Raw genomic sequence first — 13,151 nt, 5'->3', positions numbered from 1 at the left:
AATAAAGATTTCTCAAGTAGTAACAGTAAACAGTGTTAAACATGACAGAGCAGGTTCAGTTAGCATTAAACTCAATAAGAGTATCATATGCTGCTTCTTTGGTAATGTTTTTTTAAGGAATTACTGTTACATTAATACAAACTTGAGAATGTAACACCTTTGATTAAGGCCTCCCTTCAACTAAGCATATGGCTGTCTCACTGACTTTGAGACTTAAAGCATGTTCTTAGTATATATACATTTAAACGTCACAGTCTGGGGAAAAATGAGACAAAATTCTTTTTTGAATGTGAGCTGTTACAATCTGAAGGCAAGACAACAATCACCTAGTGAGAGTGTAACTGTGTAGCCACAGTCAGTACGAAAAGTAGCGAATGCAAGAAACCCTTGAGATTTTTTCTAAAATATGCTTTTCAATAGATAACAGTGTTCCAGGGCCAGACTGTGGGGTTTTCTGAGCTAGATCCAGAAGGACTTATTCCTTGAAAATGTCTGTGATTTTTAATGACTGTTTGACAAGCAAAGATTTTGAAGAATCAAACTTTTATAGGCAAAATAGAATACAACAAAACAGTTTTTCTCTATAGCATATGCACTGATCTCAGTTAGCCAAAAAGATGATTGGAAGGAACTCTGTAAATAAACGCTGCTGAATCACAGCCTCAGTTGAAGCTTTTTCTTCTGCCTAAACTGAGGCCATAAATATCTCTTTGAGACTGAGGGAAGCAGGCTTTAATGGATTTTAACTCAGCAGTTTCTCTGAAGCACTCAGCTAATATTAAAAAAACAGACTCTTGAATAACGTAGGGTTCATGTAAATGTTTGTCATCATTGTCAAGTCAGAGTCAGATATCTAATATCAAGTAATCTTACTTAAATCCCAGCTGCCGGCACACCACCTGTGTATTCAGCTCTGTCCACCCATCATCGCAGATTGTGCCCCACTGCCCAGTATAATAGACCTCCAGGCGTCCCTCATGACTGCCTTTCCCACTTGTTAGTCTTAATGCACCATCTGTGTCATTAACAAGTAAGGAAAAACAAAAACAAGAATCAGTTTTTCTTAGGTCCAATTATTGTTCTAAAACAAAATTAATAACATTACATTTACTGCATCTGATCAGAATATTAGACTACTAAATCTAGTGCTGACCACTAGGTGTTATTTAATGAGAAGATCAAAGAAATGCCATAATGCACCCGGTCAGCTGTGAAGTGTTGCGTAATGCAATTGCTTAAGCGCAAGAGAAATAGCACAAGATACTGATCCCCCAAGCCCTTATTATGTGCCAAGTCCACAGGAGTGGGTTCTGATTACGTGATTTCACTGTATATACACCTTATCTTTTTCTTTGTATATTCTGTTATTTCCCATTGCTTTTACGCTGAATTGCTTACTGCCATTGATAGATGTGATACACAATTAAGGCAGCCCCGCCTAGTAAGTGGCAGTTAGCATGTTCCTGAGGAACCAAGGCTTTATGTTGAATAATGAGATTTTCTGCACCTGTAAAATTTCCATAGCCAACAGCTGGTTCATTTTGATACTGCCAGAACACTTTATTACTGTGGGGTTTTGTGCGTCTGCAAACTTTAAAAATTCTCTTTCTGGAGCTGTGAACTCTGCATTCGTCACTGTTTTGCTGCGTGATTATTGTTAACTGAAGTACCTGTGACAGGTGTGCAGGAAACACCAGCGTCTTCTTTGTGACCACAGTTGTGTTCTCGCCAGGAGCTTTTTGGACACTGTTCTATAGACAGTTCATTTCCCGTGCACCGCACTTCATCCAGGAGCACAGGGCCTGAGCCTTCTCCAAAGTAAGCCTGGCTCCATGCCTTGGCAACACCCCTGTCGAAACACAACAAACACCCAGTCAAGAACAAGCAAGCCGAAGAGTCTGGGACTCACTAGGAAGAGCTAAAATGCTGAATAGCCAGCTTCTAAAATAGCAGATGGGACTGCCTAAATAGCCACTGCACTGGTAACTGACAACACAGCCCGCATTATGTCATGTCATGTCATGGGATGTGGTTCCACAGTCAACTTCAGTCTCAGCTGAGGCTGTGGAGCAACGTAAACATACTGTTTCCACACTTCCACGGTTTGAACATATTTAGAACATCAATTTCTATTGGTTTGTATCTATGACATTTTCCTTTTCTGTCCCTTTTGATTTTTAAGCATAACTTTCCTAGAAGAGATTATGGATGTACAGCTTGGGTATGAGGATTCTAATTTTAATTTCATTTAATATTTATATGTAGTAAAAATAATCCGATATATATTTCTACAGTGACTTTCATCTGTTGTCCTCAAAGCACATTAATCAAATCTCAAATACCCAGATGAGGCAGATAAAAGTGATTGTTCCCCATTTAGTCATGTAAAAACCACAGCAAAGAGATCTTAAGTGACTTGACAAGTCATACCACCAATCAGTGGTAGAAATAAGAACAGAAAGCAGATCAATGACTCGCCTTGTGTGTGTTACACTCTTTATGTCAGCGTAGAGGATTTTGAGCGCAAAAACCTACATCAACTGAAAATGGTCCATTGTTTCAGCATTACAGAAATTATGCAGTGTTTAACACTTGATGATCTATCAGGATTTTTCCAGTTCTATTTAGGATACCATGTCTTTCATATGTAAATGTTTTTCATGGTTTGGTTTCTTTCAGCTCAATAGTTTCTCTGTTCATATATCCAGTCTAGTTTTTATAGGAGTATTCTCAATATCTGTCGTCTTTTTCAACTTGTAAGATTGAAATGTCTATCTAAATTTTGTACTATAGTGAATTACCTATCTAAAGGATTAGTTTAAATTAATTAACATCCTGTTTGGGTGCAGGGCTCTATACTGATTATTAATTTGCTTTAAAGAGAGTTTTCCACTACCTGCCATATATTGTCATGCAACACCTAACAGGAATGGCATGTTCAGCTTATACTGAAAATATGACAGGTCTTGACTATTTTGTTTTGGGATGTAATCATCCAAACTTTTTAACTGGCCTTTGTAACTGTGTGTCAGAATAGTACACTGCTGTGATTTTTTTTTTGTTTGTTAATGTAAGTTGCAGTAGTTTATGTTTTTAAGGCACTGACTCATTAGTCCATGTATGGATTTAGATAGATGTGGATTTCATTTCTAGTGCTTTGTATAAATACGTAACAATCTCTGTTCTCTCCTTTTTTTAAAAGGAAAACAATACTAAATTTACAACTAGCAATCATAAAAATTCTTGATAAACAGTAAAGGGATATGGGAAAAATGACAACAGTAAGGCTTATAAAAATGAAATTAGGATCAGGAAAAAATTCTATACAAAGGAAGGATGTGGAAATTCATGGTAGATGCTGTGTAGATGGTAATGCTCAGTAAATAAAAGCACACACAAGAAAGGTAAATTAAATAATCTGTGTTTTGCATTTTCATCTTGTTCAAAATCAACTTGTTTTTAATATTTTCAAGCTAATGTGCTTCATTAATCTTGAAAATGCACTTTTAATTTTCAGACTGTTTCTTTGATGACCAGATGCCTTCTTCAAGTGGTGGAGAACATGGAAAATATAAAAAAGCAGGTCTTACTTACTCAGAAGGGAGAAGACTTATAATCTTCAATTGCTTCAAAGAAGCAGGTAAGCAAACCAAAAATATCCTCACTCAGCAGGCAACATTTTAGCAAAACACATAGCTTCAGTCTGAAGTTATTACCTTATTTTTGAGAGAGATTTTTAATGAGATATTACCTTTTCTTCTGAATGACTTTCCTAATTCCAAATAACATATTAACAGATATCTTGGTCTAATTTTTTTCCTTTAGCAATGCAAAGAAGAATTTTAATAGATTGGAAATTATATTTTCCCCTGAGATTTGCAAACATCTCCTGATTGCCCTTACTATTCTTTCATTTAGTTTGTTAAGTAACCATGCATTTTTATGTGTAGCATTAATTTACTGAACACTTGTATTTTGCAATGCTGGTAACGCAAAAAAGAGCCAAGTCCTCCATCTCTTGTATTTCATAAAGAGCTGCTTTTTGAACTGGTTGAATGACTATATAGGAAACTAAGAAAATATAATCCATAGGATACGCTACGGGTAATACTTATTTCAAATCTAGGTATCCCATTTATATTTAAGCATCTAAATAAATAAAGATGCCTTGGGTTTCCAGTGTGTCTTTCTGATGTACCACGATGGGCTCTGTGAGTTCTCAGCACTTCAGGCTATTTTTGTAGAATTGAATAAATATGGACTGAAGAGCCGACTTTCAGGATCCTTATTTTTATTAATATTACCCCAAATATATTATAGGCTTATTACAGACAGCCTGGTTTACTGGTAGTTTTTAAGATGATTATACTTTGGAACATTTATATGTAGAAGATAAATTATCTTCATTTAAGTTTGCTGAGTAGCATTTGCATATATACAAACTTTACACAAAAAGAAACTTTTCGTACATAGCTTCCATTTCTTGTATTTTTTAAATTCTGATGCTGGTACAAATGTATAGAAAAAAATCCTTATTCATTAAGAAGCTGGCAGAAATCAAAGAGAGAATGCTTGACTACTCTGAATGTTGAAAACCAAATTATACCATAATCTAGTAAGATTCTCTGACATTCCGATAAAGCAGAGACGACATATCCCATTGCTATAACAAGGGCAATTTGTATCAAGCAAAAAGTATTTATGAAACCAAATAATAAAATAAATTATCATTTTTCACCTATTAATGGTAGATTAATATTCTGAAGTTTTATAGGAGTGCTACAGAAAAGTTGAAAGGATGTGGGATACTGAGATGCTTTACTTTTACAATTTGTGGCACATTTCCAGACGGATTAACACTATGCAAATTTAGATTATTTTTATTACTTCATAACCTCTCTAGTGCCACTGTTGGTAAAATTGCACTTCACAGTAATGAGCACATTTTTCAAGGCATTTTGATTACTTGAGAAATTCTGTAAATCTCTAGACATATTTTTAAAAGACTTATCACCATCTTAATACAATTTATTTACTCAGAAAAACAAATCAAATTAGAAGCATCTCGGAACTGCAGTTTCTGAACATTAAATATAAGTAATCAAATGTTTTACTGTAATCAGTAACGAGGCAGGTTAAGAGCATGACATTTGTCATTAGTATATAGAAATGTAAAACATAGCTTACAAGCTCCCCAAACTTATTAATAGTGGCCCAATTCAAAAGCAGAAAAGGCCTGTAAGAAGACAGACTTTCTATTAGGTATTCCCAATTGAAAATGTACTGGAATATAGAAATATAGCAGAAAATAAATTGTGGGAAAATGAAAATCTGATGTCAGAGGAGCATGTTGATTCCCACATGGCTCACCAGGAGATCTAGAAGCTTTTTAAGTACTGCACAGTTCTCATCCTTTGGAGCTAATTTGGATGGCACCAGTAGTCCAAGGCCTCTGCTTCACGTTACAAAACAAGTATACTCGGGGGGCCACCCATTAATGCCACAAAGCTCGCTACCTTCAATGCCACTTCTTTTAATTCATCATAATCCCAGCAGGGTTGACCAGGTGAGTTCTGTTCCAGTCTCCTCTGCGCTGACCTGCTTAGTTCTCATCCAGTCTGTCTCAGACATAATCCCCTTTTCCTCCTTGGGTTTACATCTTAGTATCTTTGCATCTTGCTCCTAGTTCTTTCCCTCTTCAGCCCATCTGGCCTTTCATCCCAGTTGTCCCCATCTCCTTCCTCTCTGATCCAGCAGTTCTCCTCTTTGCCTCCCACTTCTGCAGCATCTTTCCTCAGATACTGAATAGTTATCTTCTATGCGGTATCAAAATCACCCCCGGCTGTTCAGAAGAGGAGCAAGAAAATCCTGTTCTGCTGCTGTGACTATATTGTGGACCATGCTTAGTTCAGACAGAATCGCTGACAAGCTTAACTGTCAGAACTTCAAACAGATCTCTACTCAGTATATGCAAACTGACAATCTTCAGAGACTCGTTACATAAACAAATCTTGAGAGATTCTCACAGGCATGCCAAAAACCATATCCTTTCTGACAAAGTAGTGCTCTTACTCTAAAGCAAGGAAGCCGTTAGACTCCTCGGTAAAATGGATGTAAGGATTTTAACAGTCAAAGCAACTTCCTTTTCTTCACATAGGGTTTTTGATTGAAACTTTACTGAAATTGTAGTGAGTTTTCACTAAAAAGTCAGCATTTATTCTGAGACACATCCTTTGTCTGTCCTACAGACAAAATTGTCCCTACCATATGACACTGAAAACTGGATCCTATAAATCAAAGTGCCAGGGACTTGAAAGTATTGGCACTGTACCTGAACCTTCTATAAATAAACTTAGTTACTGCTTCAGAGTATTAATGCGATTTTAAAGGAGCATCTTTTGACAACTCCAAGCTATGTATCTGGCTAACTCTCCTGCTTTGCTGCTGGAGTAGAAAATATGTAGAAAAACAAACCCAAGGCCCAGCTGCCGACAGACGACTTCAGCATCTGCATCATCCCACTGGTCATCGCAGACAGTCCCCCACTGGCCAGCATGGTAGACTTCTACTCTTCCTTCGTAAGCGTTGTTCCCACCAGCCAGCCGGACTGGAGTAAAGACAGGGGCTGTGATCAAACACAGAATATAGGAAAAGGTCATTTCTTTCCCAAAATGTTATCCTGATAGTAAAGAAAAACTAAGACGTCTCAATGGTTTCTCTGGCATCACTCAAGAACCGCACATTATTTTTTCTAGTTAGATGGAAAATCTGAAATTAAACTTCTTAAAAATTAGTTCCCCTAAGCTCTACTCTCAGTAGCTGAAGAATGTTACACAGACAAGTAACCATACTGAGCTGGACACATACTTAAGTGTCAGAGCATTCACAGATACTTAGGGCTGTACAATCAGTCAATAGATCTGCATTTCTACCAGTAAGAGCAAAATTGGCTCTGTATAGGCTTGGTCCCAGAGGGTAAAATCTGAATTGGGAAGCAAAAATTCTTTCATTGCCACAGAAGTAGAAATTTATCCTGTTTTCTCATTCCTTTGGTAATTCCAGTGAGAGCAGTGAAATCTCATTGACTGTGGAGTCTCACTTTAACTGTGCAAGTATTGTTCCCTTCCTGTTCCTGAGGTACAGTTTGATTTTTGGTCTTTTCAAATCATTAGCCCTTTTCTGGTCCAGCAAGAAATTGTCGTGAAAACATCACTTCTGCATAAAGCTATAATAACGGAAACAGCTTAAAACCATATAAAAAAATAATTGCTCTAGTATTTAAAAGGTTATTTTAAAGTTTCACTGTATCTAACGTCTGAATGATTTAAAATGTGGTTAATTTTTCTGTAGGCCTTCCAACCAATTAATGGTACTATTGCATCTATTTCTTGGCTTAAAAAAAGAAAACTGAGGGCAATTTCTCCAATTTCATCTTACTATTTCACCAGTATGAAATCTGTTTTTCTGTAATTATTTAAAAAGGCTAGTTGCAGTAGAACCTGCAGAACGTGAAAGCTTCATCTAGTCTGCTGAAACTCAGAATCAGTTTAATTAATTTCAGATATCCTGGACTCTAAATTACTGATAAACTTCCTTTCAGCATTATTGAAACAGACAACAGTCCTTTAATAAATTTATTGAAGCAAAACAAAGTTTTCTGGTGAAAATGTCCATAAGCAGAAGGAAAACCTTATGATCTAAAAGTATAATGTGGAAATTTATAGTTTTCAGTTTCTTTAGGCAAAACTGTTTCTCTTGCTTTGGTCCTTCAACTTGTCTCCTAGCTTAAAAAGATTCTCCCTTTCCTCTACACTATAGTTTTCTAAATTAAGACCAAAATCATTTTTTAAAAGTCATTTGTCAAAATAGTCCTCATGAATAGTGGAGCTTTAGGACAAAAATGCATCTGCCTTTGGATAGGAATGTAAGTGGGAGAGAAAAGGCAGCACGGAGCTGGCTGCAGCCATACACGTTTTGTTTACAACTGAAGAGATTGTCATTGCCAGCTCCTCAGCACTGCCAGCCTAGCCTTCCTTGAGGTCAGCAATATCGTAAATCTGATGGCATAATTACCCATTCAGTTGCCGTTTATGACGTTCCTTAAAATAATCTGAAATATCTTGAAAACGTTACTCATATTTTTTTTCCTAACAATATAATTTTGACTTATGTGAGTGATGTGTGAGGCAGCAATCTTCAGCTAGGAAAACTTGGACCTGTTTTAAATGTACACAGAACAGGGCAAAAACTTTGCAGTTCCTTGTGTGATGTCGTCCACGTTCACAGTAAGGAATGTCATCCCAACACTTCCGTACCGAAGGAGAAGGCATAGCCTGTTTGTGAAATTACTGCTCCTCCCTACTGTTCAAGAAAAGCTAACAAATTGACATGTAGCATATGTAGCTACCAAAGACAACCTCCGAGTAGACAAATAAATTAATAAATAAATATTTAAAAAAAAAAAAAAGTTTAAAAAAACAGGGGGGGGAAGCAATCCTACTTTTACAGCCAGAGATTCTCACTGCTTCACCCTTTCTCACAACCTACATCTCAAAGCAATAATTTGCTTGTTGATTATGAAAAGGTAAAAAGTGGTTCAGCTAGTTGCTGCTTGCACAGCATAGAGGGATTTGAAACAGTTAATGATGCGATGATTCAGTCTGTTTAATTTCCTGTTCCAAGAAGTCTTAATATTTTTTTCTCATTTAATAATGAGTAATTATTACTGCTTCTATTTAAATAAGGTAAGGAGCTAACCAAACCGTATGTATTTTTTTTTTACCTAGGGAAGAGCTACATGTGACAGCAGCTGCCATTTTTTGAGGACATGTCCCATCCTGCCAGATGTCTTTTTCACATAACAGTATATTTTCTTCATCACCACGACAACGCACTTCACTCCAGTAAACAGGAATAAGGCCCAGTCCAGAAAATGGTATGTGTTTTGCTGTACCTTTTTCACTGTAAGGAGATCAGGATAGGACATTATAATAATAATCAGGATAGGACATTAGAGTGGGAGGAGGGGAAGTGGAACATTTTCTCGTATATAAATCTTGGAGTAGAAAAGAAAGCTTTCTTCAGCAGTGTAAATTCATCACATTTTCATACAGTTCAGCATTGTCTTCTGCACAAAGAAAAGTAACAGATGTGACCCAGTTCTCACCATTTTGTTGTGGGATATTTTAGTACAACGGCCTGTGTTGCTGCAGGGCCAGCTACATTCCTGTTCTCCCGGTTCTTAACTACAAAAATCAACAGAGTCCACAGTCCATAGGTGAACCTACAGTACCGTCCCGCTGCAGTTATACTTCCAGGAGAGGTAATGCTAACAGGCCTGTCACCCTTATCCTCTCCTTTACTCCATTAAAATGTACCAGTGCTCTGCCCATACACATGTCATATAATATGGTTGTGACCATGGGACAGCGAAACCACCTCATACTCCATTAGATCAGGTCTGTGTCCATTATTCTCTATTCAGCCATTCCCATCCATCCAGAGCATTTATAAACAGCTTCCTTTCCTTCCCATACTGAATCTACAGCGACAATTACTGAGCCATCTTTTTTTCCATGTAATGCCCAACAAAATTAAATTAAAACCAGAGCCCAAATACTGTAAAATCAAAGGAACAGATAGATGGAAGCACCTGAAAAGCACCAACAATACCTAGTGAGTTCACCTTGTGGGATATAGATCCAAATTTCTGCCAAACATGCATGATAACAGAAACTTTCAACTACTGTTTGCTTGGGCTTTTTGGCCTGGATTCAGATTTCAGCCATTTCTGTTGAAAAGACCAAACCATTCACCTGTATCACTGAACTACTTTTGCTAATAGTGGTCTTGTTCAACTGAAATGTTTAGGGTATGGAAGGCAAAAAGAACTTACATGAAAATGAGGAAAGGAGATATTGCACATAGACAGCTGAAGTCATAAGCAAAATCATGGCCTCCAGATGGCTGAACTTTTATCTCATCTAATCCTCATATTTTTATAAGTTGGCATGGTATGTCCAGATTAGTATTGAACATTATAAAACAGCTTAAATTTAGTTCTGGCTAGCAGTCTTAAATAGGAATGTCACAGTGCAAGTATGCTATAAAAGCCCCTTACTGCTTGTAGCAAACAAAATCACTACTTTGGTATGTGACTGAGAGAAATGTTAGAAAGGCAATAAAGCCAGCCATACTGTGTGGCTTATTGAGAAAGTGCAAACTGAATGGGGTGCTAAAGGGAGATATTCAAGTAATTTGGTTGCTAACTTGAACAGCATTGATTTTTTAGAAGCTGAAATTGCATTTCATTTTTAAAACTCCCTTTTGCTATGGGCATTTTCTTCCTTACCTCAGTTTCCATCTTACTGTTGCAATTGCAGTATCACTATAGGCATTATCTAGAGTTTAATGACCAAATTATGTTAAAAGGTCCTGTTGATTAACTCCATTCTGACAGCACTGGGAAGTAGTGGTCAATGAGGACAATGCAGGGACTTTCAATCTGTCCGATATTACTATAACTCTGTAAAATGTTTCCATGAAAATGTAAAGCTGCAAAACTTGTCTGGTTTCGGGTTTTGTCATCAATGTGCAACTCTGAAAGTAAACCATACAGATTATCTAGCTAGATGAAGATGTGCACAACAAAATTACCACATTTTCCAAAAACCTAGGATGAGTCCCAGATGTTTTTTGGCAGGATAGAATGGATGATTACCAGGGTAACGCCATGCTCCTGAGAACCAGGAATTTTCCTATGATTAGGAGCCCACGTTAGAGTCTAATTCTGGACACATTTATGTTTTTATAGATTCAGTAACCACACTGGAGCTGTTCTTTATTGACACTTACATAAGTGAGATCAGGATCAGACCTCATATTTCTGCCCTTGTGGACATCTCCCGGATGTCTAGTAAAGCAGTTTTTGCTTGCCCTAAGCTTTTCTGACCTGTTCACACTTTTCACTTTGAAAGCAAAGCATCTACCCTGGTCTGCTCCTCTCCAGATCCCATACGCAGCTTTCAGATGAAATACTCATTTTCACAGCAGCCTCTTTGAAGTACAACACAATTGAAGAAAGTGATGGATTCTGGGAAGAACAGCTTCAGCATTCAACAACTTTCAAACAGAAAAAAGCAATCATCAAACACAAAAAGCCCTCAGGATTTGCAAAACAGATTGTCCTTTTTACTGAAACATCATTAATATAAGTTGACTGATTTTTACTCAGACTGAAACTTACCCAAGTGCAAGCTGTCGACATACAACTGTTGCATCATTATTGTCCCAATGGCTCCCACAGATTGTTCCCCAGATTCCATTCAAATAAACCTCCACTGTACCTTCAAACTCATTCTTTCCACCCTGGAGTCTCACTGACCCTAGTTAAAGAAAATAAAAAAAATTAAGCCTCCAAGATATTCCATTGCTCAATTAATGTATCCCACAAAAGACTCCGAACCTCATTTTCCCTCTGCAGAGAGAGTTCCTGTTTCATGTATTGCCATCTTTGTGCTCTTTGGGTGAGCTGCTTCTAAGAAGCACTCTGGCTCATCTAACATTCTTATACAGTGATATACAAAAGGAGATAACCTTATTTTTTTACATGAGGAAAACATTTTGCTTCTTATACTGAAATTACGTCACATTTCTGATCCTTCTGATGCTACAACTTAGTTAAAGATCTAACCAAAAAAAAGCATGTATAGACTACACATAATTATTTCAATGCGGTTACCTCTACCCAAATGAGCAGGAAGTATCTCTATACGAGTGCTATACTTCTATCTTCCACATAATTCCATCCAACTTAAGGGAACCAGAAAACAACCACATGGACTGCACAGCTTTTGCTCTGATCCATGTAACATTATGCATGTCATGGATGTCAGCAATTTATTTTAGCCAAAGAATGCATTTGTTCATACTTGTTCTCAGACAGAAAAACATTGGACGTAGTTCTATTAATTCATGAGAGGCCTTTACCAAATTCTCAGACAAAACAAGCTAAAAATGTGAGGAATCATCTAAAAGAAGGGGGGGGGGGGGAAGTCTGCTTCTTGAGAGCTACAGAACACAGAAATCCGAGAAAATTAACAGATTTTGTGGGTTTTTATTACAGTGGTTTTACTTGAGCCAAGTGCCACTGGTAAAGGTGGGAAAAAGCTGGTCATAGGTGTAACTCTACAGAAGCAGAACAAAGAGTCATAACAGAGCAGTAATTCAACAAGAAAAAATAAATTTCTGTTAAATTATCAAACATAGCCTGATTGTATGGATTAGTATTGCCTGAAATCTCAGTTAATCCATCTGTCTCAGTTCTGTGATCTACTTAAAATCAGAAGCTACACCATCATCCAGTTTGCAGGGGTTTTAGCAATGGGAGAAAACAGTCCATGTTTGTGCCTGCATTTCATTGTATATGTGTTCATGTATGTGTAAAGAAGAAGTAGATCCACTTTTTCTTCTCAGCTTTCACTCAGATTGGGCCCTAGTTTTAATTTAGTTCAGTATATTTTATAAAAACATGAAGCCAAACGACTGCCAAATAACTCGAGGAATTAATTAACCTCAAACTTGGTTTTGTGTGTTCCTTTTTGCCTCCTATTTACTTTCTCAGCAGTAACTTACTGTGCAGTAAATTACAAAGAGAATTTATTCAACTCATGTTACAGAGTGAGCTATCATTCCAAATAGAGGATTATTAATGAGTTAATTATAACAATGCTGTAGACATGTCACACATTGTTTATCTGTCTTTATAATTTTTCTCTTTGTGTTTTTCTGTCATACACAGACAGAGTCTGGAATTCTGTTTATTTCTGCTCTTCACCAGACTTTTGCATAGACTATTATTTTCACTAGAAACATCAACTGCAGTCATAGCAAAGTGATTCCTGGCATACCAGAAAGCAATTTTGAAGATGTCATCTCCAAAAATAAGTTTATTTTTGTACATGATTGCTTACAGTCCTGCATGACACCTACTGAAATCAATACAGTGTTTCCTGAGTACACATTACACGATATTTCTATTCAAATATTTGAATAAGGGAGTATTTGAATAAGGGAGTACTTGAAGAATAAAATTCTCTTCTAAGGTCTCCATGACAGAATTTGGCTCACTCTTTCTGTATTTACAGAATTCC

The 13,151-nt window shown here is 36.9% G+C and overlaps 1 protein-coding gene across 2 annotated transcripts in view; it reads right to left on the bottom strand.

The window, feature by feature from the left end:
- The window catches only part of PRSS12 (serine protease 12), a 46,561-nt gene that overhangs the window by 25,900 nt on the left and 7,510 nt on the right, over positions 1 to 13,151 (bottom strand). The window contains exons 2-6 of one of the 2 annotated variants that reach the window (XM_087736991.1): positions 11,246 to 11,384; positions 8,783 to 8,961; positions 6,475 to 6,625; positions 1,671 to 1,849; positions 874 to 1,015 (exon numbers count right to left, since the gene is read on the bottom strand). In XM_087736991.1, the coding sequence (XP_087593117.1) occupies positions 874 to 1,015; positions 1,671 to 1,849; positions 6,475 to 6,625; positions 8,783 to 8,961; positions 11,246 to 11,384 (790 nt within the window). The remainder of the gene's footprint in view (positions 1 to 873; positions 1,016 to 1,670; positions 1,850 to 6,474; positions 6,626 to 8,782; positions 8,962 to 11,245; positions 11,385 to 13,151) is intronic. The other variant, XM_087736992.1, reaches the window with a different exon arrangement.

The sequence above is a fragment of the Nipponia nippon genome, unplaced genomic scaffold (genome assembly GCF_047370975.1).
Source record: "Nipponia nippon isolate SJK-2023a ecotype South Korea unplaced genomic scaffold, ASM4737097v1 scaffold_6, whole genome shotgun sequence".
Classification (NCBI taxonomy): Eukaryota; Metazoa; Chordata; class Aves; order Pelecaniformes; family Threskiornithidae; genus Nipponia; species Nipponia nippon.
The sequence above is the reverse complement of the archived record's forward strand: the minus strand, read 5'-3'. Positions and strand labels throughout refer to the sequence as shown.